This window comes from Notamacropus eugenii, chromosome 6, assembly GCF_028372415.1.
Source record: "Notamacropus eugenii isolate mMacEug1 chromosome 6, mMacEug1.pri_v2, whole genome shotgun sequence".
Classification (NCBI taxonomy): domain Eukaryota; kingdom Metazoa; phylum Chordata; class Mammalia; order Diprotodontia; family Macropodidae; genus Notamacropus; species Notamacropus eugenii.
In genome coordinates, this window is record NC_092877.1 from 291,917,480 (window position 1) to 291,944,779 (window position 27,300).

General features: G+C 36.3%; 1 protein-coding gene across 2 annotated transcripts in view; it reads right to left on the reverse strand.

Moving 5' to 3' along the window:
• Positions 1–27,300, reverse strand: part of VWA8 (von Willebrand factor A domain containing 8) — a 442,786-nt gene that overhangs the window by 398,714 nt on the left and 16,772 nt on the right. The window contains exons 2-4 of one of the 2 annotated variants that reach the window (XM_072617119.1): positions 18,555–18,632; positions 5,682–5,812; positions 189–299 (exon numbers count right to left, since the gene is read on the reverse strand). In XM_072617119.1, coding sequence (XP_072473220.1) covers positions 189–299; positions 5,682–5,812; positions 18,555–18,632 — 320 coding nt within the window. The remainder of the gene's footprint in view (positions 1–188; positions 300–5,681; positions 5,813–18,554; positions 18,633–27,300) is intronic. The other variant, XM_072617120.1, reaches the window with a different exon arrangement.

A 27,300-nucleotide genomic window follows, 5' to 3' on the forward strand; every position in this document is an offset into this window, starting at 1 on the left:
TATCCAATATGTTTTAATATGGTAATGTTTATTTAGGGTCTCAAGAGCAGGGAAATAAAAGTAACTACATTAAAAATGTCTAGGGAGGACAATATATTACAACAAGGTCTCTAAGATTCAATATACACCCTGCCATGTAAGACTCCAGAGGAAACCATGAAGACTCCTACAGTGAAGTAGGAACTTGCCTGGTCAATGTAGAATGCAGTTCCAGCCCGTATCTCTCTTCGTTGTTTCAGATCAGTTTCAGTGGTATCCCTGGACAGTGCAATATACTCTACCTCCTGCCTGGTCAACTCCTGTGGAGAATAGTGTGAAATTATTATAAAACAATGCCATAATACTGACATCAAATCCTGACCAGGTCATCTGACAGTGCAATTGTCTTATTCAGTCAATTAGTCATTTTAAGAATAATTCTGTATTAAACTTATCAGTGAATTTCTAAAACCTTAATACAAACATCAAGATGTAGCAGTGACTAGACAACCTGGCCGGGAATAATACAAGTCATTCCCCAGCTGATGAATAGTCCAAGGACATGAACAGGCAGTTTTCAGACAAAGTAATTAAAGCTATCTATAGCCATATGGGAAAATGCTCTAAATCACTATTGATTAGAGAAACGCAAATTAAAACAGCTCTGAGGGACCACCTCACACTTATCAGATTGGCTAATATAACAAAAAAGAAAAATGACAAATGTTGGCAAGGATGTAGGAAAACTGGGACACTAGTAGTGGAGCTGTGAACTGATCCAACCATTTGGGAGAGAAATTTGGAAGTATGCCCAAAAGGCTATATAAAACTCTGTAAATACCCTTTGACCCAGCAAAACCACTACTAGGTCTGTATCCCAAAAACATTTTTAAAAAAAGGAGGGGGAAGGCCCGATACACACACACACACACACACACACACACACACGTATAGAAAATTTATAGCAGCTCTTTTTGCGGTGGCAAAGAACTGGAAAATGAGGGTAGGCCAATCAATTGGGGAATAGATGAACAAGCTGTGGTATGTGATTGTAATGGAATACTGTTGTGCTATAAGAAATGATGAACAGGGGAGCGTAGCCCAGCACAGGTGTGGAGCGCACTGCGGCAAGGACAGGACTAGAACAGGCTCCAAGGCGCCACACCACCAGCAGCAGCTGTGGGTCCCAGATTCCTCAACTCACAAATGCCAAGACAGCTTCAAAGGTTAGTGAGAAAGCTCTTTCACTTGAGTGAGAAGGGAACGCAGCTGTCTAGCCCCGGCCCCAGGCAGCAGCATCTTCCACTGTTGGAGCCCTGGCCTAAAGCCTCTGGGGGAATTGAGCCGCTGATCTTAGCCCTGAATGGCAGACCTGGGGTGAAGAGGAGTGCTGGCTGGTGTGGTAAAGCTGGTGGAGGCTCTGGAGAGGGAATCCTGCTCACACACCAGAGCTCAGACCAGGAGAGGAGTTTATTCTCCCTATTTCCAAGGGAGAAAGTCAAGAAACTGGCCGGGAAAATGCCCAAAAAAGGGAAAAAGAATAAGACAATAGAAGGTTACTTTCTTGGTGAGCAGGTATTTTTCTTCCATCCTTTTGGATGAGGAGGAACAATTTAGCTCTTCAGATGAGGACCTAAAAGTCAAGGTTTCTGCATGCAAAACCTCCAAAATAAATATGGAGGCCATGGAAGAGCTCAAAAAGGATTTTGAAAATCAACTAAGAGAGGTGGAGGAAAAATTGGGAAGAGAAATGAGAGTGAAGCAAAAAAATCATGAAAAGCAAGTCAACAGCTTGCTAAAGAAGACCCAAAAAAATGCTGAACAAATTAACACCTTTAAAAACAGACTAACTCAAACGGCAAAAGAGGCCCAAAAAGCCAATGAGGAGAAGAATGCTTTAAAGAGCAGAATTAGCCAAATGGAAAAGGAGGTTCAAAAGCTCAATGAAGAAAAGAGTTTTTTAAAAATTAGAATGGAGCAGAAGGAAGCTAATGACTTTATGAGAAACCAAGTAATTATCAAACAAAACCAAAAAACTGAAAAAACAAAAGACAATGTGAAATATCTCATTGGAAAAACAATTGACCTGGAAAACAGATCCAGGAGAGACAATTTAAAAATTATGGGACTACCTGAAAGCCACAATCACAGAATGAGCCTAAACATCATCTTTCATGAAATCATCAAGGAAAACTGCCCTGATATTCTGGAACCAGAGGGCAAAATACATATTGAAATAATTCACCGATCACCTCCTGAAAGAGATCTGAAAAGAAAAACTCCTAGGAATATTGTAGCCAAATTCCAGAGTTCCCAAGTCAAGGAGAAAATATTGCAAGCAGCCAGAAAGAAACAATTTGAGTATTTTGGAAATACAATCAGGATAACACAGGAGCTGGCAACTTCTACATTAAGGCATTAAAAGGCTTGTAATATGATATTCCAGAAGTCAAAGAAACTAGGACTAAAACCAAGAATCACCCACCCAGCAAAACTGAGTATAATACTTCAAGGGGAAAAATGATAATTCAATGAAATAGAGGACTTTCAAGCACATTTGATGAAAAGACCAGAACTGAATAGAATATCTGACTTTCAAACACAAGAATCAAAGAGAAGCACGAAAAGGTTAACAGGAAAGAGAAATCCTAAGGGACTTACTAAAGCTGAACTGTTTACATTCCTACATGGAAAGATAATAATTGTAACTCTTAAAACTTTTCTCAGTATTTGGGTAGTTGGAGGGATTATACACATATATGTAGACAGAGGGCACAGGGTGAGTTGAATAGGAAGGGATGATATCTAAATAAATAAAATTAAGTGGTGAGAGAGGAATATATTGGGAGGAGAAAGGGAGAAATGGAATAGGGCAAATTATCTCTCATAAAAAAGGTAGGAAAAAGCTTTTTCAATGGAGGAGAAAAGGGGAAGGTGAGAGGGAAAAAGTGAAGCTTACTCTCATCACAATTGACTTAAGGAGGGAATAACATGCACACTCAATTTGGTATGAAAATCTTTCTCACCCTACAGGAAAGCAGAGGAGAACGGGATAAGTGAGGTGTAGGGGAGATGATAAAAGGGAGGGCAAATGAGAGGAGGGGAATAATTAGAAGTAAACACTTTTGGGGAGGAATAAGTTCAAAAGAGAGAGTAGAATAAATGGGGGAGGGCATGTTAGGATTTAGGGAAATATAGGTTATCTTTCACATGACTATTATGGAAGTCTTTCGTAAAACTACACATATATAGCCTATATTGAACTGCCTGCCTTCTCAGTGAGGATGGGTGGGGAGGGAGGAAGGGAGAGAAGTTGGGACTCAAAATTTTAGGAATGAATGTTGAGAATTGTTTTTGCATGTAACTGGGAAATAAGAAATACAGGTAAAGGGGTATAACAATCTATCTTGCCCTACAAGAAAAGAAAGAAGATGGGGATAAGGTAAGGGAGGGATGTGATAGAAAGGACAGTAGACTGGGGGAAGGGGTAATCAGAATGCCCTGCATTTTGGAGTGGGGGAAGGGGAGAGATGAGGAGAAAATTTGGAACTCAAAATTTTGTGGAAACGAATGTTGAAAACTAAAAATAAATAAATAAATTGGAGGGGAAAAAAACAAAAAAATAATCAATTAAAAAAAATAATGCAGCTTTCTTGTATTGTTACCTCTCTCAGTTCATGGGAAATAAAGTTCTGTGGACATTTTAATGGGAAAAAAAAAAGAAAGAAATGATGAACAGGTGGATTTCAGAAAAACCTGAAAAGACTTATATGAACTGATACAAAGTGAAGTGAGCAGAACCAGAACACTGTATATAGTAACAGCAATACTGTAAGATGATCAACTATGAATGACTTAACTATCCTCAGCAATACAAAGATCCAAAACAACTCTGAAGGACTTATACTGAAAAATGCTAAATGTCTGAATGCAGATCAAAGTATGCTATCTTTTACTTTTTTTGAGTGTGTGTGAGGGTGAGGATGCTTTTTTGGTCTGTTTTTCTTTCACAGCATGATTAAAATGGAAATGTATTTTATATGACTGTAGATGCATAACCTATATCAAACTGCTAGCCTTCTCAATGAAGGGGGAAGGGAAGGAGGAAAGAAGAAAATTTGGAACTCAAAAATTTTTTTAAACCATGTAAAAATTTTTTTTATATGTAATTGGAAAAAAATAAACTATCTTTTAAAGTTATCTAAAGGACCATCTTATGGAAGAGGAATGAGACTTGCTCTGCTCTTTTCCAAAAGGTAGAACACAGCAATGGGCAGAAATTCAAAAAAGGTAAATTTTGTGATTAGAGGATTACTCTATTGAATGTAGTCTAATCATCATCATCAATATTACTATTATTATTCCAATGCAGCATCTAGGGCACCCTTTCTCATGTGTGGGTTCCCTGGAACAGATATTTTGGGTTCAAGATTCACTCCAAACCATTCCTCATGACTCCCTACTTTTGTTTCTCCAGTCCAACAGAGTACATAATTAGTTCAAAGTAAAGACATTTAATAAAATAGAATAAGAAAAAAAAGAGGTAAATTTTGGTTTGCTGTAAGAACAAATTTCCTGAGAACATGGTTATAGAAAAGTGGAATGCATTGCATCTAGAGATAGTGGCAATTCCCCCCTCATTTGTTGCCTTTAAGTAAAACCTAGATGATCACTTAGAGGGGCTATATTATATATATAGGTTGGACTAGGTGTCTTCCTCTAAAGTCTTTTACAACTCTGAAAGTCTGTAATCATTTTGCCCATAGCAACTACTAAGTAATTTTTTATGATCTTAATTTTAAACCTGGATCTTCCAGCAGTTGGCTATGTGACCATGAGCAAATTTCTTTTTCTTCTATCTGTCTACAAAGTGAAGACAACAGAAGCTGTCATCCTCTATTCCACAGAAATGTCTTGGAAATGAACAAAATGCTCTGAACTGTTAGGAGTTAGATTATGAAAAAGTCTAGTTTTTATCTTTTTTTTGCATGTATCTTTAACTATTGTTCTGTAAGATCTTAGTGATAACCATGATTCATTCATAAGAAATTGTCAAAGTATATGTAGTGGTGTACCCGAATCACAAATACTAAAGAAAGGAGATTACAAAGGTAACAAGTGCTTCTAAGAAGGGTTTTCTTTTTACTGTAAAAAGTACCACTGGCACAAGGTCTTTTAGCTGATCAAGTATTCATAAAACTATCAGAACAATACATATCCATGCTGGCAACAAAGTAGAAATAGCTTATAAATTTAGCAATCTGAAATTTACTATAGTTTCCAGAAAATAGAAAACAGTTAAATGAATATTGCTATAATATCTAGAACAGTTAATAGGATTGAATTTTTAAAATGGAATAAGAGAATGTCCCTAAGGTATTCTAAAATTCAGTTCTGTTTTGTGACCAGAAATTTGTGGATTCTGTCTCTTCTGTTCTATGACTACATTTCTAAATTATTGATTGCTGTTATCTAGTTATGGCAAAATTGGCAAAGTTCTGAAAGGGGAAGTAAACACATGCCTTTGGACCTATTTAAAACTTTTAACAATTTCTCTAGCAACTTTTTAAAAAAGAAATTTTTAAGCAATGAACTAATCCTGATATTTTTACATATTCTTAATCACAAAAAGTCATTTCATATTTAAATACTATTTTAATACTGTCAACACTCTCATGAATTCACAGAAATAAATAGCTCACCAAGTACTGCATAGCAATTGAACGTCGAAGAGGTCCAGGTGGGCCAATCAGAAAGACATCTTGCCCCAAAAGATCCTTCTGCATGATCCATCTTAGATGTTGAACTACAGTTTGCGCCAATGAGTCTGAAACTGTTGGGAAGAAAAAATGTTGAAATCATACTCCTGACAACTTAACAGTACAAAATTCAAAGTGTGAATGAATTTCAAGAAAGCACATATTCCTGGTAGGTCTTTAAGTTTTCGTACACAGTTAAATTTCACTGAAACCAATGCTGGTGCAAGATTAAACTGTTAAACTTCTGATACAAAGAAAGGTGGATTAATCAGACTCAAAGGAATAAAAGGCAATTTGAAAGCTCTTTTATGAGTATGTGATGACTAAATGATTAGCTGACTTTGGTTTATAAAAATAGTCTCATTACTTTATACCACTTCTCAACAAGACATTCATCCATTTTTCACATGCTCCATTTCATAGAACATATTTAAGCCATTCTCCCAGTCTACCTCAAGTTTAAAAAAAAAATTTCAAGAGAAAAATATTCTATCACTTTAGTTGGTAAGGGGATAAAGATTCTCACAAGATTGGAAGGTTTTCTATACATGGGGTTTAAGTCTCCTTCACAAAAATATCCTTTCCAAAGCTGCTGCTAAATCACAACTCAGGTTAATTAACCCTTATTTCTTTGCCTTTGCTAAAAAATTTAAATTAATCATTTTCTAAATATGTTTGATGCTCAAAGGGTTAGTAGAGGCCTAAAACCTTTCCCTAAGACAAAAAAGAAAACTTAGAAAAAGAGTGACATCAAAAGGTCCTCTACCTTCTGACCTTCAAAACACATATACACACGCGCGCGCATGTGCCCGTGAATTAAAAACAGAAGTGCCCAGCTTGCTTCCCGATTTCTTTGATGGCTTGCCCTAGAATTTATCTTGTCATTTTGTGCTAACCATAACCTCCCTAACACTCACCTACCTCAGCAGGTTCCCCAGCGGGTAATTCTCCATGGCTAAGGGAATATTAAATTAACCTTAATGGTCCTTCATTTTCCCTTTACTATTCAGCCCTCCCCAAGGAACCTCACACAGGAGTTACTGGCCTCCACTGAAATAATAAGTCTTAAAAATAATTAGCAGGTAAATTGCTTTTCTAGAACTCTGTTTTCTCAGATATAGGCTATGGGTCATCCTGTTTGCTCTATTTTGGAAGGCATGGTAACATGGTAATAAAGTAATAAAATACCTTTCTCTGGGTGCTTATTATGAGTACTTCCAATCCTATGTGAAGTAAGCTAATGAAAAGAATATAATATGCCCCCTTCTCTCCTCTTATACTGCTGCCATCTTGGCACAATCCCTCATCATGTCATGCCTGCTGATGATTCTGCCTGCCTCGAGTCTCTCTCCATACCCATCCGTCCTCCATCCAGGAACTAAAGTGACTTTCCAAAAGTGTGTGTCCAGTGATATCAATCTCTTTTCCTTCCCTAACTCAGTAAACTCCAGTGGTCTATTATCACTTCCAGATTCAAATATAAAATGCTCTGGCATTCAAAGCCCTTCGTATCCTAGCTCTTGTCCTAGCTCCTCCTACCTTTCCAGTCTTCTACCTCACTCCCCAAAATGTACTCTTTGATCCAGTTACACTGGTCTCCTGGCTGTGTCGCAAACAAGATACACTCCATCTCTAAGCTCTGGGCATTTTCTCAGGTGTCACCCACATCTGGAATGCTTTCCATCCTCTGCTCCACCTACTATCTTAGGGAGAAGGGTGGAAAGACAGGGAAGAAATTTGGAACTCAAAATTTTATTTAAAAAATGAATGTTAAAAATTGTCTTTACATAAAATTGAAAAACAGTAAAATACTATTTAGAAGAGAATAAAGCAGCTTTGATCTGTAGAAAATCCTTCTTCCATTTCGACCCTGAGGAGGATATCCTCCATGACAATGGCGAACACCTCTGACTAACATATAATTATTTTATGCCACTTCAATGTTAATAATCAGGGGCATTCTGAAGAGTTATCTTTGTGGTTATATCTTTCAAAGAATTTTGTATGATCTCAATATATGCACGAGAAAATTTTTATTAAAAGTAGAATCTAAAGGCAGCATTTGATTCTACAAAGACCTTTTTTCTTGGTAACTAACAAAAAATGGACAGTAGTATCTTGTATTTGATCCACTTTTCAGCAGATTTTGTGTTTGTAAAGACATAGTTTTTTCCTAGAAAATAATGATGTCATTTGTCATTTAACGCTTGCAAAGCACTTACACATTATGTCATTTGAACCTTCAAATAATTCCCTGAGGAATTGGTATTAGGTATTATCATCCCCATTTTACAGGTGACTAATTTACAGCACAGAGTGGTTAAATGACTTGCCTATGTTCATAAATTAATAAGTAATAGAGGCAGGATCTGATCACAAATTTCCCTAACTCTAAGTCTTATACTCTATTGCCAAATCAATAGTTTACAAAAGGTTACCTTTGCCCTCATCATATTTTTCATTAAGGACATCCTGGGTGAGTATGCAGATAATTCTCATGAGAATTTCATAAAGAAAAGTAGGTATATAGTTCAGTAGTTACAGATGTCCTCTATTTTGGGGGGTCAAAATATTGGGGATTTTTTTTCTTTTGAAGGGGGGCATATCTTTTCCTGTTGTAAACTGATGGCTCCGCATTTTCAAAGTTCTGTAGCCTTCAGCATGGATTTCTTCAACATGTATTTAGTCTGGTCCAAATACTGTTCCTGACTTCAATCTATTAAATACGATTAATGTCTTCTTTTTAGTCCTGGGGGACTAAGGTGTTAAAACTCTAAATGCAATAGCTCCACTGTCACCAATGATAAAAGATAGATAATAGAAATGCTAACAAATCTACTAACTCTATCTGGAAATGTTCTTAATTTACATAAGTCATCTCCTATAGCCTCACCATGCCATGAAGATGACTGACGGTCCTCTGCTCTATCTCTGCTATGTGCCAGGTACAAGTACAAAAGTAAGATAGTCACTAACCTCAACAAGTGAACATTTTACTAATGGAAGATTTATAGCAAATAAATACAAAGTGATTTCAGTAGGCACTAGAAGGAAAATGAAGAAGCATCTCTTAAACAAAGTGGCATTTGAGCTAAGCCTTAAAGGGAACTAGAGGTTTCATGAAAGAAGGCTTTTGCAATAGTCCAGGTGAATGTATGATTAACAGTGTTGTATACAACCCTATTTTTCTGTTCTATTGGAAGTGCTCATTTTGTTTGGGGTAAAATTCAGAATAAAAAGATTCAAAAATAAGGAAAAAAAAAAAACCAAGGTTCAAACTGGAGAAATAAAAAAGATAAAAGCTTATAGATTACTCAGAAATATCACATCTATATACCATACATAAACTTCTGTTAAAGTTCAGACTAAACACTGATAGTTAAAAATATTACAAGAAATGAAACCAACTATACTTAAATGGAAAGGAAACAACTATATAGTGCTGTGGAAATAATATTAGGCCACTGCACCACCGACTACTTAGAGGTAAAGGAAAAATCAACACTGTCAGAAGAAAGTGACAAGATGCTGCATATAATTCCAACAAGAATGGAGAAATCAATTGGTAAAACAGACTAGCTGAACAACACAAAGAAACAATGCCCTGGTATTCAAGGAACACAAGGATTCCAACTACTGGGACAAAGACACTGTTTGACAAAGCTTGTTGGGAAAACTGAAAAGCAGTATGGAAGACACTGGGCAGCCAGATGACACAGTGCAGACAGACTGGGCTTGGAATCAGGAAGACTTATCTTACTGAGTTCAAATCTGGCCTCACTCACACTTACTAGCTGTGTGACCCCTGGCAAGTCACCCAATCCTGTTGGCCTCGGTTTCTGACCTGTAAAATGAGCTGGAGAAAGAAATGGGAAATCATTCCAGTATCCTTGCCAAGAAAACTCCAAATGGGGTCACCAAAATACAACAAAAAATGACTGAACAACAACAAATATAAGTAAAAGAAAAAAAAAGAGGATGCTTGTAATCCCAGTGACCAAGAGGCAGAGGCTGTTAGATCTCTCGAGCTTAAGAGTACTGAGCTGCAGGAATGATAAAGTTGATTGGATGTCTGTACAAAATGAGCATTAATATGATGAACTCCCAGGTATAAAGGGCTACCAACCTGCCTAAGTAGAGGAGAACTGGTTCAGATCAGAAACAGAGAAGATCAAAAATTCTGTGATGATAAGCAATGGGACCAAGCCTATGTGTAGCTGCTATACATTCAGCCTGAGCAACATAGGGAGACCCAGTTTGAAAAAAAAAAAAAGAAGTAGGTATATCAACATTAATATTACTATATTCCAGTTCTCAGCCAGCAACACATTAAACTTCCATTTAAAAGTTCAAATCATCTTTGTCATATATAGTACAATCCCCAGCAGATAGATCTCTGAAGCAAAAAAACATGTTCCTGACATGCTTCACCCAAAATATCAGTGTCTATTTTATCTGTTTTGCAAGTTCAAGTTGTTATATATAAAAGGCTCCCTTAAAGCAGGGCACAGCTGTATCTGGTTTATCGAGAAAGTGGATTGCACCGCTAAAAGGGTTTTCAGACTACGTTGTTCTGGGTGCCTGTGGTGTTTTTTATATTAATATGTGAAAGTTGCTATATTTTTAGGATGGCCTTGAGAAAATGTGGGTCATATTTAGAAACAATGCCAAAGATGGAAACAAAAATGTAAAACTGTACATCAGTACCATCTGAAAAACAAACTGTCCTGTAGAACATAATAAAAACTGAAGTGTACATCAAAGAAATTCCCAAGAATTCTATATATTCAGACCTCAGATATTTTTTTCTAGAAGTCCCTATTACTGGTTATAGTATTAACAATCAAGACAATATCCACAGTCATTCAACAATCAATTATTTCTATTTCTTCATATTATTTTCCTTTTACATACAAAATTATAATGATCGGTTAGCGGTAAGCAAAATTTCCTATTTACTCTATAACCAATATGCATTGTTTCACAGCCCTTTCAAAGGACTTTCATGGAATCATAATCCTAGAGTGAGAAGGGACCGTGGAGGTCATCTACAGTGCTTTCCCATCAGTATATCAATTTAGAATAGACAGTACAAATGGAGCACAAGTGGAGCCCAGAATTAAATGTTAGAAGGAAAGTGGGCTGAGTTGCCTTCAGGAAATTGCAGAGTTCTTTAAAAGATGCTAAGCTTCTTCTGGCCACAAAGGCCCATTTTTAATACCAAAATTCTACTGATGTTGCTTTAAAGCTCTGAATAATTAAATAATTAAAATATCACTCAGAGGCAAGAGATATAAGCAGGCTGTAACATATAATCAATGATGAGGAACTTTTGAGAGGTCCCTGATATTAGACGTTTATTGACGGTGGAGATGCACATACGTACATATACACGCACACACATCCAGTTCACAAAGTTACTATATGTAAACAATATATCCATATTCACTGTCACCCAAAATGTCACATGCAGGTGATCTCTACTATGATTTAAATTTTGAAAAACAAAAAAAAGGCAAATTCCTCTCAAGTAAGATTTTATAATACATGGGCTCTAAAATAAGTCTTCCATACAAATAAGGGTAAGTTAAGGCAAAACTTATGGCCTAAATATCTGTAATAACGTGCTATCTATCTACACTAAGGAAAGACAGGATGGTTTACATTGTTAACCGTACACTATCTTTAGGAGAAAAGCTAAAAACCAATTGTAATAAATCAGCAAGCATTTATTAGAAAGCCAAGTTTATTGCAAGAATATATTGTTTCATTCTTTGCAGTTGCATCCCCAACACTGAGCACAGTGCCTGGCACATAGTACACACTTAGTAAATCCTCACTGATCGACTAATACTAGACACTAGATTGCATTATTTTTAAGACACAAAGACAAAAATGAAACACTAACAACAGGAATGTATCAGGAAAGATGTCATAAACAAGGTTCTGAAAGAAACAAGGGATTGTAAGAGTCAAAGAGGACAAAAAGGGCATTCTAAATATGGAAGACAGTCATGATAAAGGCCTAGAGATGGGAGGGCAAGGATTGCATGTGAGGTAAAGTTAAGTCTAGCAGGACCACAGAGTGAAGGAAGAAGAGTAATACATAACAAGGTCAAAAAGGTGGGTTGGGGCCAGGTTGTGAAGGGTTTTATAAATCAAACAGAGGAGTTTATGTGTGTGTGTCCATCCTTCGTTGTCGAAGAAGACTCTGCCATCAGAGAAATGATGACATGACTTGCACCTGACTTGGAGTGAGGGAGGGCTGTGCAGATCACCACCCTCACTTCTCTTCCAGAGCCATCTGAATGCAGTGACCAGATATTCATCAATGCATCAGGATGACTGGAGATGACCCAGGATGAAGCAACTGGGGTTAAGTGACTTGCCCAAGGTCACACAGCTAGTTAGTGTCAAGTGTCTGAAGTGAGATTTGAACTCAGTTTCTCCTGTCTCCTGCACTGGTGCTCTATCCACTGCACCAGTAGCTGCCCCAAACAGAGGAGTTTTATACTATGATCCTAAAGGCAATCAGGAGTTACTGCAGTTTATTGAGTAGAAGAGTAAAATGGCCAGTGCTTTAGGAAAATTACTTTAGCAACAAGATGTGAGGAAGGAAAACTGGGGAAGGGGAAACTTAAAGCTAGAAGATGAAGTGGGAATTTATTACAATAATCCAGGTGAAAGGTAATGAGATCTTGCACTAGGGCTGTGGCCATGTCAGTAGAGGTGAGAAATGGTGGGAAGTCAGAAATAACAAGACATGGCAACTGACTAAATATGTGGAATGAAGGAGAGTGAGGAGTTGAGGATCGTACTGAGTTTGGTGACTGCATAGGTGGTGGTTCATTCTAGAGATCTGGGGAAATTCAGAAGGAGGATGGACAGGCTTTGGAAAAAATATAATAAGCTCTGTCTCAGACATATTGAGTTTGAGCTGTCTATGAGATATCTAGCCTAAAATGTTCAATAGTTCATGATGACAGACTGGAGCTCAAGAGGGGATACTAAGGCTGGATGTATAGACCTGGGATTCACCTACACAGATATTTTAGTTATACCCATGAGGGCTGATTAGATTACTAAATGTTACAACAGAGAGAGGAAAAAAGAAGAAAACAAAGAATAGATCCTTGCAGGTCACCCACACATGGGAGGAGGTGGCATGATATATAGATGATACAGGTGGCATGATGTATAGATTTCTTAGAAAACCAAAAAAAGGCAATAGCCCCCCAGATCCAAAAAGAACAAAATTGAAAACACAGAAAGGTGACTACTACCAGAGGAATATACTTGAAGAACACAAAAGTGGAGTCAAAATATTGCCAGGAGTCTACAATCAATAAAATAATAATGTCATCTCCCTAAGAATTGGGAGCAGATAAGGACAGAATCTTATACAAGTTGTACATCACAATCACTACACTGGGAGGGGAGAATCTTGCCTGGACTGCTGTTTTGCTTTTTCCTCTAAAAGAAGGACACAAAGTGGGTTACAAGAAAGTGATATTTGTGGAAAAAAAACAAAAAGTTATCAACAAAACATTTCATTTTAAAAAGGGAAAGAAAAGAGAAGGAAAGCTTTTAAGAAACATGAGACTTTAGCTACAATTTAAGAGGTAGATGGGGAAATGCCTTGACAGATGGGAAGGGGGAAACTGTTCCAATACATGGACATAAGGAGAAGCCCAGAAGCAAAAAACAGAACACCCTGTACAGCAAGGAATTAAAAAAAAAAAAAACCTAACTCATATAGAGCAAGAAAAGTGACAAAGCAGAATCAGTACAGAACAACAAACTCAGCATTTAAGTAGTGAATATGTATGTACACATACCCAAGCTTGCATTTAACCTAAAATACAATAAAGGGTCTTCAAAAAGGTATAAGAATTGCTGCTTCAACTATATCCTTTACTAATAATACAATGAATCAAAAATGTGAGAAGCTAGACAGACTGAGAGGTCTACTAAAAGAAGCAGAACGCAGTCAAGATGAGAAAATAATAGACTATGTTGGAAGAGGTGAAAGAAAAAAATATTGCAGAAAGACTTGGCACCTGGCTATCAAAAACACATTAATTAATAATACAAGAAAATTTACTTTGCTGAGATGAGTATGATATTCTATAATAGTTTCTATGCAAACACACTCCATTCAAGGACACTTGCAGTCCACTGCTTCAATATGGACTGCAAGTATGACTATCAGTATTACCATCTAGATCAGCAACAGAGTATATATAGAAGTTGGATGCATTCTTGCTTGCTTAAAATAAATAACAAATAATATTGATTTCTGGTTCTTCAAGTAACTTAACGACAAACCTAGCATTGCTAATATTTTCTCATACCACAAATTAAACAAAGTTCTCCAGAATTTCAATGCCTTTTCATTTTCAGTTAGATATGGATGTAAACCCATCATTTTTATCTCCATTACGGGAGTTATTCTTAAAAAAAAAAATCAAAATACAATACATCTACGGGTTGCACAGGAAAGAATACCAGATTGCATTCAGAAGATCAGGATTTTATATCCAGCTGTATCCTTAGCTAACTGTGTGAGCCTGGTAAGTGTTTGCACCTACATGGATCCTAGGTTCCAATATATTGTTTGATTCCGGTTTCTAACCCATTCTGCTATCTGCTTCTGTTTTATGAGTGAGTTCATCCCACTCACATCCACAGTTATGATGATTAACTGTGCATTTGCCACCATCTCATTTTCTGTCTATCCTTCTCTCTCTCTTTAGCTTGTCCCTCCTCTAAAGTCTGTTTTGCTTCACATCTCTGTCTCACTTTTATTATCTCTACCTTTCTCTTATTCCTTTCCACTCCCCTCTTCAGTAAGATAGATTTCTATATCCAACTGGATAGATTTCTACACCCAAATGAATACATTTTATATAGGGGTGTGTGTGTATGTATATATATACATACATACACACACACACACACACACACACACACACACACACACATACCTATCCCCCACACAATTTGAACCAACTTAGAAGGGAGATTCAAGCATTCCTCTTTCTCTTCTATGCATTTTTTAAATCATTCTAACATAATCAATTCACTTCCATGTCCTCTGTCTATGTAGAATAATTCTTACTGCCCTAAAAGTGATAAAGTTCTTAAAAGTTATACATATCACCTTATCATAAAGAAATGCAAACAGTTTAACCTTTCTGAGTCCCTAATGATTTCTTTTCACGATTTTAATCTCTTGAGTCTTGTATATCAAAGTTAAATTTTCTATTCAGCTCCAGTTTTTTCATTAAGAATGTCTGAAAGTTTTAAAATTCATTAAATATCGATTTTTCTCCAAAGGATTAGGTTAGGTAGGTTATTCTAGGTTGAAATTCTAACCTTTTTTTGTCTTTTAGAGTATCATATTCCAAGCCCTCTCCTCCTTTAATGTGGTAGCTGCTAAATCTTACGTGATCCTGACAGTGGCTCCAAGATATTTTGGATGGTTACTCTCTGGTTATTTAAAGTATTTTCTCTTTGACCTGGTAGTTCTGGAATTTGGCTAACACATTCCGGGAGTTATCATCTTGAGATTGGGAAAAAAATTAGGAAAAAAAAATGCATTTAAAAAAAGAAGTTATTTCCATTAGTGAAATTTTGTACCTCTTTTTTCATTTGGTCAACTCTATTTTTAAGGTGTTATTTTCTTCACTATTTGTTCTGCCTCTTTTATGAAGCTGTTAATTTTCTTTTCATAATTGTCTTCCCACACTCTCATTTCTTTCATTTTTCTTCTACTACTTATTTGATTTTAAAAATGATTTTTTAGCTCTTCCAGGAATTCTTGTTGAGTTTGTGGCCCATTCACATTTTTTTCCTTTAAGGTTCTCCTTGTAGCTGTTTTGACCTCATTACCTTCTGGGTGTGAGCCCTGATCTTCACTGTCACCACTACAGCTTTTTATGGTCATGTTGCTTTTTTGTTGCTTATTTTTTCCAGCCTTTTTTTTGACTTTGAATTTTATATTAACATTGGGTTCTCTTCCCAGTGGGGCACTGCCCCAAACTTCAGGTTTTTTTATCCTGCTCTTTTCAGAGTTAGTTCTGGGCCTTTGGAAGTTTTTCATGCTTCCAAGACAGTGTGATCTGGAGAGAGGTATGGTTGCTGTCCTCTTGGTCTGGACTCTGATCCCACCCAGAAGGACCCTTGATTTTTGGGATTGCAACTGATATTGTTCCTCAGATTTCCTGTTCCCTTGGTACTGGAAGTGACCAAAAGGAATTCTCTCTGCTCTTGAACAGTGACAGCATCCAGTCCCACATCCAGTACTGTAATCTCTTTCTGACCAACTGCCAGGTCTTCTTACAGTCTCTGGCTTGACAGCTCCCAATATTCAATATTGCTGCTGCTTCTATCACCAACAATTAGTCTCACCACTGGTGTTCATCCATGTGGGCTCCAGGTCAGCCCTCATCCCTACGTCACAGATCTCTCTTTGCAACCTCTTAAGCTGTTTTGGGAAGAGTATTTCACCATGTTTTGCTGGCTCTGCCACTCCAGAATTTGATTTGAGATGTTATTTTAAAGTTGTTTGGAGGGCAGTTGGGAGAGCTCAGTTAAGCGTTTCCTCTACTATGCCATCTTGGTTGTGCCCTGCCACAAATACTCTTAAGAAAAATATGACCTACCTAAATCATACATCAAAAGGTAAAACAAAAATCTAAAGATGTTAAATAAGAGAATATTTTAAGGGAGAACTCCTTTCAAAGGTTTTTAATGTATTTGGGAACAAATAACTTTTACTCTTTTGTACTTTATCTCAGCTAGATGCCTAAGCCCTATGACATGGGATACGAAATGTGTTGCTGTTAATATCCCCCACTTGGATATCCCCTGTGGACCTACAACATGTGACAAGGGAGTTCTCAGTGAGAAGGGCTTCAAAATGATTGTTTTTGCGACTGTGGCAAGAAACCAAAATATTTCAGTTGATCCCAAGAGAGTTGGCAAATCTATGCCATTTTAGGTACTACCAAAAAGGGTAGTGATGAGCCATGAGAGGCAAGGCAGAAAGTATACAGGACTAAGGGTCAGAAGACTTTAGCTTCATCATTTATTTATTTTTTGCTCATCATCATATTTACTCATCATTTAACCTCTCTAAATCTATTTCTCCATCTGTAAAATAAAGAAAAAGTGACCTGACCATCTTACAGGTTGTGAGGACCAGATCAGCTAGTATACACAAAAAGAACTGTGAAAACTGTAGAGTGCTATGCTTTCTACAGAAGGTACTGCTACATGGCACAGGGTGTCTCAAAAGTCTTAGAGCAGTTTTAAGCTTTCACAGATTACTATTTTTTAAGTTATTATTATGATATGATGTGATTGTGTTGTTCTTGGTGGTTTTCAGAGAGGGCTGAGAGTGACCACAATTTTTTTGCTTCACTGATGCTGAAAAGACCTTTCCACAAAGTATACACATAAAGTTCTAAAGTTAGCAAAAGCATATGCTGTTTGTGACCCTGCAAACCACCCCACTGAGAATGAATATGAAATCAAATGTAAACAGGACAAATAGTAAATAACAGGATTTTATAGGACACACGACTTTTACGAAGTTTAATAGCCTTTCAATGTTGCTGACAAGCAAAAATAAAGCAGCTTTTCTGATGGGTTCAAAAGCCTCTGAGCCATCCTCACATTCACAGGGATGCAATCTTTGTTAGCCAAGAATATGAATTACACCAAAGAGGACAATACCGGGAGCATGAATCAAATTTGAATTTTTACTGAAATTCTTACCTGTCTCCAGCCTATTTTTTCATAAATAAAATATCTGTATTTGTCCTCTGCATTATTCCTTTATGATCCCTCTCCCCCCTTTTTTTCTTTCAAGTGCCAAAAACCATGAAATCTACAATTCTGGGTACTTATCAGTATGTGTATACCTGACTGTCAGGAAGGGAAAGCAAAAAACTCTCCATATAGTGACTATCTCCTAGAAACAAGTAAATAAATAGTGATTTCATCTATATTAAATAGCAACAAAACTCACAGCTATTAAAATGGAAAACAGGTACTTATTTTTTAAGATTAAAGCACCCACCCTTCTTTTCATTTAACAAATTCAAACTACAAAAGTGTAAGGATGTATGTGCAATCCGTTACAGACACATTTTTACATTTCCTTACTTGTTAGAAGTTAACTGAACACACTTTGGAAATGGTTTCTGTATCTAAGTTTAACTGCTGTGCCAAAATAAAGTGCATCTATTAAAAAAACCTATACAAAAGGCAAAAAAGATCATGTATGGTTTTCACCCTTCCCCCCAAAGAAGATAACTGTACATACAACATATGATCTAAAAATTAGTTAGAATCAATCATAGCAGTGACAACTGACATCTATGTAGCACTTTGTTTTCAAAGCACTTCACAGACAGTAGATTTTCTTATTCTTATTAAACTGTTAAAGACCTGAAGCATTTAAGGAAATCTGGACCTGAATTAAAAGTTTTTGTTTTGTTTTGTTTTGGAATACTAGGCCAGCATACTTTAAATGTACTTTTATAAACATATAAACTTTTGCAAAATATGCTACTATTCAAAGAATTTTTTTAATATTTATTTATTTGTAAGATTATGAATTTTAAATTTTCTCTTCTTCCTTCCCCTCCCCCTCAAAGAATTTTTAAAAGGAAGAAGGCTTGGAAGCCATTGAATTTAACTTCTGCCTCTTTGTACCATCAGAAGGACAAACTTTGCTTACCACTAAGATGTAAATAAATAACAACCATTAATTACCAACCCTTATGGAAAATTAATGCTTCTTACTGTAGTTCTTTGGTACAAGTTCCGGATTCTTGGGAGTTTTCAGCTTATATGACACATCTCCAATATTAACTGTATCACCTAAAAACAAAATAAATAAGATCAACTGCAAGAAAAGGGGGCTAAAATATGTTCAATAATGCTTTTGACCTACAAACAGGTTGCTCATCTGTCAACGTCTTGCCCCAAAGCCTCAGCACTTGGATATAGAGAGGCTTTGGAGCAAGTTTCCTACTGAAGTTTAAGCTGTATAATAGAGAAATGAGGCATCAGGGTGTTTGGATTAACTCCCAGTTAAATTAAAAGACACTGAAATACAATGAAATAAGTCTCTGTTTAAAAAGAAAAAAAAAATTCTGTATTATTTATAGGACACTACTACATAAATCAGGGCTTGGGAAATTCCTAGCAGCAGGTCACCATGCTTCACAATATCAACATAATTGCACCCAAAAATTCACAAATGTACTTGATAGTTCTCAATATGTCTATGTTTTACTATCACAAAAACCTTAGAGACCCACGTTGGCACTCATCGTTTTTAATCACCATTTTTTGTCTCATGCCTGTCCTGGGTCTGTCCCCACTCACTGTGCCTTTGGGGACCCTACTCTGCATCTCACCTCACTATTGGGAGTCACTGCCCTGTGAGATCACAGTACTTTTTGTTTGTTTCACTGAATGCTGAAAAATGGACCTAGAACCAAAACAAACGTATCAGACTCTGTCTGAAGGAAGTGCACATTCTGTATAACAGCATTCAAGACAATCACATCATTTACATGAAGTACTCTTCTCTGTGCCTTTATTTCAGTAGTAGCATTTCAAGTTTTCTATGCCCCTTCATGGGGAAGGAAGAGAAAGGAACAAGCATTTATTAAGTGTCTACTATGTCCAAGGAATTGAGCTAAGTGCTGTACACATACTGTCTCATTTCAGAAGCTTACTGTTTCTCCAACTGTAATGATAATGGCATGATAATCCATGCTAGCAGAAACATATTGTCAAGAGATTGGCCTAAGGCTCATATACAAAAGAAACTGTACAAGAATATCCCAAAGAAGGATAAATAAATCATGGCACATCAACGTTAAAGAGATTATTATGCCACAAGAAATGAAGAATAAGAGGAATTCAGGATCACTTGTACAAAATGATACAGTAAGTAAATCCATAAAAACACCACATATAATGACCATAACAAAATTTTAAAAGAACAGTAAAACAAAACTGAAAACTAGGTAGCTTTAATGATCAATCCTGGCTCCAGAGAAGAGATGATGAAATGTACCTTTCATTAGATAGGTAAGGTATCCTGGCTTTGGAATATTGCATATTTTATAAAACATGATCACTTGCTTTTGCTTAACTGGTTTTCCTTTCTTACAAGGGAACAAATTACTCTTGCCTCCTCTCAAAAAAAAAAAAAATATCTAAAAATGAACCTGAAAATCTAAAAAGCCTCTTCAGGAGTGATGCTAGGTTAGCATGGCATGACTAATATCATTAGATGGGACCCTGCAAAAACAAAGCCATTATGTGGAGAATGCCAGTCTGAGACTTCAATGTTCTTTCTCTTCTCAAGTTTCTCAAAAGCACTTTGCTTGGACCTCTTTTCCTCTATACTCATCTCACTCTTACGTCCCTGTTATCTTTGTACTTGAACTTATCTCCCACCCATTAGACTTTAAATTCTTTGGAAGTAGGGTCTGTGCCCCAGCTACATAATTTTTAAAATTAAACATTCTATTAGAAACATAAGTGGGTCCTGCTTCCAACATATGCTAATCATGTGACCCTGGGAAAGTATACGCAACACTAGTACTATCAAACTGAACTAGAAACAGGCCACTAAACCGTAGGATTCTTGCAGGCTACATATTGACTGAGAAAACTACAGATTAACATCTATATTCTACACTATTTTATTTATTTTGTTAAATATTTCCTACATATATATGCAAATATAATTGGGAAATATTTTTAAATTTTCATTGGAAATTTAAGATAAAAAATTATTTTTAAAAATTTGATCTGACAGATTAATTAGGAAATATTTAACAAGATAAAAATAGAATCAAGATAATATTATATTTTAAAACTGTCAAGATGTGCCCTATATGGATCATTACATACAGATCTACGGTCTTTTTTTCTTAATTTCTTTTTTTGTGAGGCAATTGGGGTTAAGTGATTTTCCCAGGGTCACACAGACAGTAAATGTAAAGTGTCTGAAGCCACATCTGAACTCTGGTCTTCCTGACTCCAGGGCCAGTGTTCTAACCACTGAACAATCTAGCTGCCCCACCTTTTTTTCCAATATGAGTTTGATACAACTACTGTACACAACTCCTTAAGAATGTTAAAAACTTTAAGACTATTAAGACTGTTAAAAGTTTCAACCTGCAGTTTCCATTTCAGGGAGCTCTCTATACTAATGAAATAATAGGTCCAGTAGCTAGCTCTATCAGAAACAATATGAAACATTAGTACAGATGACTGTATTTGTTTAATAACTACTGACACGTAAAATGTATGAATTTCAATGCATAAATGTTTGCTAAAGTCTGCAAGAAAGGTAAAAACTTCTTCAGTACTGGAGCAAAGCAACATAAAACTGTCTAAATGTAGTTAAGGTAATTAAGTACCTTGAACACGACCCCAACTCTGAAGTTCACGGCTATCTAACACGATATTCTCATGTTACACTGTGTCGGTTTGCTAGCTTATCCTTTATGTGTCCAGTCAAACCATGCATTAGGCATCTGTCTTCAAGACAAAGTTTTCAGAGGACACAACCGATTTCTCTCCATTTAACATATCTCCTCAGAGCAATCTTCAATTGAACAAAGAAAGAAGTCAAAGGAAACCCAGCCAGCTCTTAGCTCTCCTGAACACTGACTGAAAATCAGTAGGCTGGAAACTCCTCCAGGGAAGAAGCTGCATCATTTTATTCATCTCTGTATCCCCACCCCTAACACTATGACTTACACAAAATAGTACTGAAGTTTGTCATTAAATTGAGCAAAGAAAGTAAGCCATTACCAAGTCAATAAGGACACGAAACACTTTGGGATTTGAACTATATTAAAAGAATCCATAAATGGCAATGTAGGGCAGTGAGTTCCAAACTCTTTAAAATTACATATGCCTATCAGCAAAAATTTGAGGACACATCATCTCACTATACATGCATTTTATTTATAAAGCATATACATGAAATATTACACTAACAATTATTTATATTATAAAACAGACAAAAATAGAAACTAAAAATAAGGTAAAGATGAAATAATATTTGCTCCCAGGGTGAAGAGAAAGTCAATGGAGTTTAGTAAACAAGGAGATGATATGGTCATACAAGCACTTTGACATTTGTCAAATGTATGAAGAATATTTTGGAATAGGGAGATATCTGAAGTTCAGGCAAGAGGTGAAGAGAACCTGAACTAGGGTAAGTGTGGTGTGAGTAGAAAGAAGGGGACAGATTCATGAAAGATAGTTGAGATGAAGAGGAAAAGATCTGTCAACTAGTTGGATACATGAAATGCACAAGCATTTTAATACAGGATGACACCAAGATTATAAATCTAAGTAACTGGAAAGAAAAAGACAAGTAAATGAAATCTCTGACCAAGGTCACCACTCATTCATGGCTACTGATCTTGTGCATTTCATTTTTCCCCACTATAAAGAAAGCCAAGGCTGCAAAGCTCTTAGTCATCAGTAAGTACCTCCAGTGTAGAGGTTGTCCTGCCTCCAGTAATTATAAGGTGATCTGAAGGACAAAGCATGTAGACCATTGAAAGGAGTGAGAAATTTTGCCTATTGGGGATGTCAAGGCTGAGTTTGGGTTATAATCACCCTGAGAGACGAACATTCAGCAGCCAGGGTAGGACATCAGTGAAGGGGTAAGCGGGGGAGTGTTGAGCAATAATGGGTAGAGATGATATAGTTGTATTGGAGACAAGTATATGGTGACAGCTGAATGAGAATCATCTTCCTCCCCTTCTAATTGATGATACACTGGTCTCCTTGGGATCATACACTGCCCCACGGAAATGTACCGCCCCCACTTTGAAGACCTCTGGTCCGAGAAATCTAGAAAATCTAATATCCCAGAGATAAAAGGGAAATCAGGGAAATTTTGCAACAAAATAAAGAAAATATTTTATGCCAAAAATTACTGAAAATTGAACACGGAGAGATAAAATATTTCCATCATAGACATTTTCTGAAAGAATTACCATTTACAACACATGAAACAATATGTTTCCATAGAACAGTTATGAAAACACCATGCTGGAGCTCTTTACTAACAAAAGGCCACCACCAAAAATAAAGAAGTTTTGGGGAGAACCAAAAAATCCTGAATTTTTGGAAGAAAATCAGTGTTTGTTTACCAGCACAAGATTGGTTTTTTTTTTCTAAATCATGAGCTTTTTGAACCACAGAGGAACATACTATGAAACTGTGACTGATCAAGACAAAAAACAGGAAAGCTCTTGGTTTCCCTAAGAATACCAGAATAATGCTAAGAGATAATATTTTATGAAAGAAATTTAAAGCTCTTCAAATTCACTCTTGAATCTGTACCACATTGCCACAAAGAAAATGTTTGCTTATATGAAATGAGAAACACAAAAATCTAACTCTTTAACAAAGCTATACAAATTAGTGGCAGAAATAATCACAACAAGCTTTAATGTTTGCAAAGCTCTTTACACATATTACCTCATTTGATGCTCACAGGAAGGTTACAAAATACAAGCTATAGGTATTATCAGCTCCATTTTACAGATATGTTCAATGATTTTCCCATGGTCCAAAGTATTATATGTCCTAATTCATACTCAAGCCATTAAACCACTCAACTGTTTGTTCCTTTTTACATTTTAAGTAAGTTATACTATGCAACTGGAGGGAGGGGGACATGTTTAGGCAGGTTAGCCTACTGCAGGAGTTCTTAACCTGGGTCCATGAAACTTATTTACAAATATTTTGATTAATTATAATTCAATATAACTGATTTCCTTTGCAATTCTATAAATTTTATTGTAGGCATTTAAAAACATTACTCTGAGAAAGGCATCATGGCTTCACCAGACTTCCAAAGAGATCTAGAACATAAAAAAGGCTTAGCAAACCCCAGTCTATAGAATTATTAATTTAAAGTAAAAAAAGGAATTCGCTATTCTCTATATACAAAAATCAAGGGAAAGTGGGAATAATCATTGGATTTAGGATTGAAAGGAACCTTAAATATTATCTAGTCCAGTCTCTGGTTACTTTATTGATTAGCAAGGTGAGACCCAGGCAGGGTAACTGACTTATTTAAGGTAACACAAGTAGGACATAGCAAAGCCAGGATTCAAATCTAGGCTTGCTGATTCTGACTGCAGTGTTCTTTCCATTTTACTAGGTAGGCTTAAATAATTACAAAGAGTTTTCTGATGTCTTAATAATTATGTGGTTACTTATGCTCTAGAAAAGCAGTGTCACACTCAAATAGAATGAGGGCCATTAAATAGTACATATGGATGCCTGTGAGTCACATTAATGGTACAGAAAACTACACATTAGCATTATCTATGTTGTATTTTAACTTATTTTGTTAAATATTTCCCAATTACATTTTAATCTGGTCCCCCTTCTAGAAAGTACCAAATCAGTATAAATGATGGCCAAGGGAAAGAGCCAAGATGGTGGAGAAAAGCCAGCAACATGCCTGCATTCTCCCAAATTCCCCTCCATACAACTTTAAATGGCACCTCAAACCAACTTCTATAGTGGCAGAACCCACAAAAGGAATGGGTGAAACAATTTTCCAATCCAAGATAACTTAGAAGGTTGGCAGGAAAGGTCTCTCAAACCATGGTAAGAGTGGAGCTCAGATCATACACAGGCAGAGCCTCCACAACCAGCAGCAGGACCTGGAGAATGACTGAATCAGTAGCAGCAGAAGCTACTTTCAGAGTTCTCAGCACACAGACAGTAAAGGGGCTGGACCCCTGGTCAGAAGATCACATGGATCCCTTTGCTGGCACTAGTCATAGGATTCTGCTGCATTACATGTACTCAGATCCAGGTCCCTGCGCTGGATCACAGTTCCAGAGCAAAGAACAGCACCAGAGCTTGAAGTTGCAGGGGAAGAGGGAACCTGGTCACAGTTCCAGGCAGAAAAGAGTGTGGCTATTCATGTGTGGTGTATATGTGGTTTGTCCTTCCTTTCTAAAGAGGACTGTGACATCAGGGACATGATGACATGACTTGCAACTGATTTTGATTGGACAGAGAGATGGCTATGCAATGATTTAAGTGAGAGAGGGCTGTGCAAAGTCACCAGTCTCACTTTCTTCTCCAGAGCCATCTGGGTCCAGTGGCCAAATATCGATCAAGATGACTAGAGATGGCCCAGAATATAGTGGAAGACCTGGGCCCTTTCAAGTTAAGGTCTTTTCAGGTTCTCCCTTAAAGTGAGGCAATGCCCCAACACTCTGGGGAAGATACTTCAGTTTATCTGTGATGTCATCTAAGTATTCTCTCCAACTATTCAAATCACAATCATCCTTTCTTATCCTGTGAAACTCATCTACATATGCAGAGGACCTTTCTTCAGTTCTCTCGGTGTTGCACAAGTACCAACGGAAAGCAAAGGCTATCTGTCCATCCATACAAAAGTAGATGAAAAACAATTTCTGCCCTCAAAGAAGATGAATCAGTTGTGATATGATTAAAAAGAAGCAGCAACGGTCTTAGGGGCAGAAGATTAAAGTTCAAGTTCTGACTTCAAATTATACCAGTTATGTGACCTCTCTAAGCCTCTGTTTCTTCCTTACCTATAAAACAGGGATAATAATATATCATTCCATAAAAATGCCAGATAAATGAGGTGTCAGTGTTTCAAGTCACTGTATCATTTTTCAGAATTATTTCTGTTTTCTTCACACTACCAAGTAAATTTGGTTTTTGAAAGAAGTCTTTTTCAAAAACTTCTGAAGTTTCCTTCTGTATAATATACTACAATTGAAGTTCTTTGCCCTTCTTCAAATTACAGAATTAAAGATTTATATTAGTACATTTTAATTCAGCAAGTACTTTGTCCCATAAAATGTTTCTTACTGCCTTTTGTCTACATATCCAAATATATTTATTAAGGCATTGCTTAACTCACTGTGAACTCCAAACACATGGGCATTTTAATTATTCTAATTTTTTAACTGAAAAATATTTTAGTAGGGGGTTTGTTTGTTTTAATTAACTTAAATATTTTTGTAAAATGCTGAATCAAGCTTTTATCTATACTTGGCTTGGGAAAATTCCATCTGCAATTTTGGAGAGAGGCCAGCCCACTGGCAAATGGATAAATTCTGCATATGGGCCACACAGGACATTTAATGAAAGGGTTTAAATATGAATAATAAAGGGAGAGAAGCATATATCACAGTATACCATATTTATATCTTAATGTAAATTAAATTAATGACATAGCTCTCTTCATAGAAAAACTATTTTGACTGCATACTTAACACATAATTAACCAAATCAAATTCTTCTTAAGATAAAACAATTCATAACATAAGCAATTCATAATAATTATTGTTAGTGAACAGGATTTAACAAAAGTCTGTACAAATTGTTATGTGATGATATGCAATTTAACATCTAATTATGCTTATTATATGAATAAACAAATAATTCAAAAAATGAACCTTATCACTATCATCCTAAACTAAATCACTGAATGCCATTAATCAGAAAACAAATTATATATTTCATTACTGTTGCATCTACAGAATATATTAATTTGAAAAGAGAAAGACTTCCAAACAGAATCAAAGAAAGTGAAGGTGCCTTTTTATGTCTTTTGAAATCATCCTAATGCGAAATTGTTACACGAAAGCCTAGGGGCAAACTGCTTGGGAAAGCCTAGCTAGGATCAGAACTTATGATGTTATTGGTTAAAAGTGCTTACTCCCTTTCCCCTTTTACTGATTCCAAGTCAGTAATTTCATTCCACTGAAAATATTTCAATAACATATGCACCTAAGTGTATGTATGAGCCTATGCATGTAAGCAATTGAAAATACATCAAGTGCTCATGGTCAATCCAACACAATAAAAATGACAATTCTGTCTAAACTAATTTAATTATTCAATGCCATACAGATCAAACTACCCCAGTAATCCAGATCAACATCAGGCCACCGGACCCAGATGGCTCAGAAGAAGGAAGTGAGGTTGGTGACCTTGCACAGCCCTCCCTCACTCTAATTAAAGTCAACTGCAAGTCATGTCATCATCTTGATGTCATGGTCCTCTTCGGGAAGGACAAACACAACAACAACAACAAAGTATATGTATATGTGCGTGTGTGTGTGTGTACATATTCACACATACACACAAATATATCTGTGCTTAATTATAGCCTTCTTGGGAGGAGCGTGGAAGATAGAAAAAAAGAACAAAATAAAAAAGTGCACAGCAGAGAACAAAAGAAAACTTACAAAGAAGCAAAGAGATGGACAGCTCAGAGCACAATGTGTAGTATTACTATACAAGCTTTCTTAAAATGGAAACCCTTTGCTGTGTATTTTGAATCCTCAAGTTCTGCTGCACACATGGCAATGCTTTTTTTTCTTTTGTATTTAAGTTTATGATATGCTTCTTTTTCTTGCTGTATATTTAAATTTTAGTATTTAAGTTCAAAATAAATCAACAAAAACCTAAAAAAATAAAACATTCTACT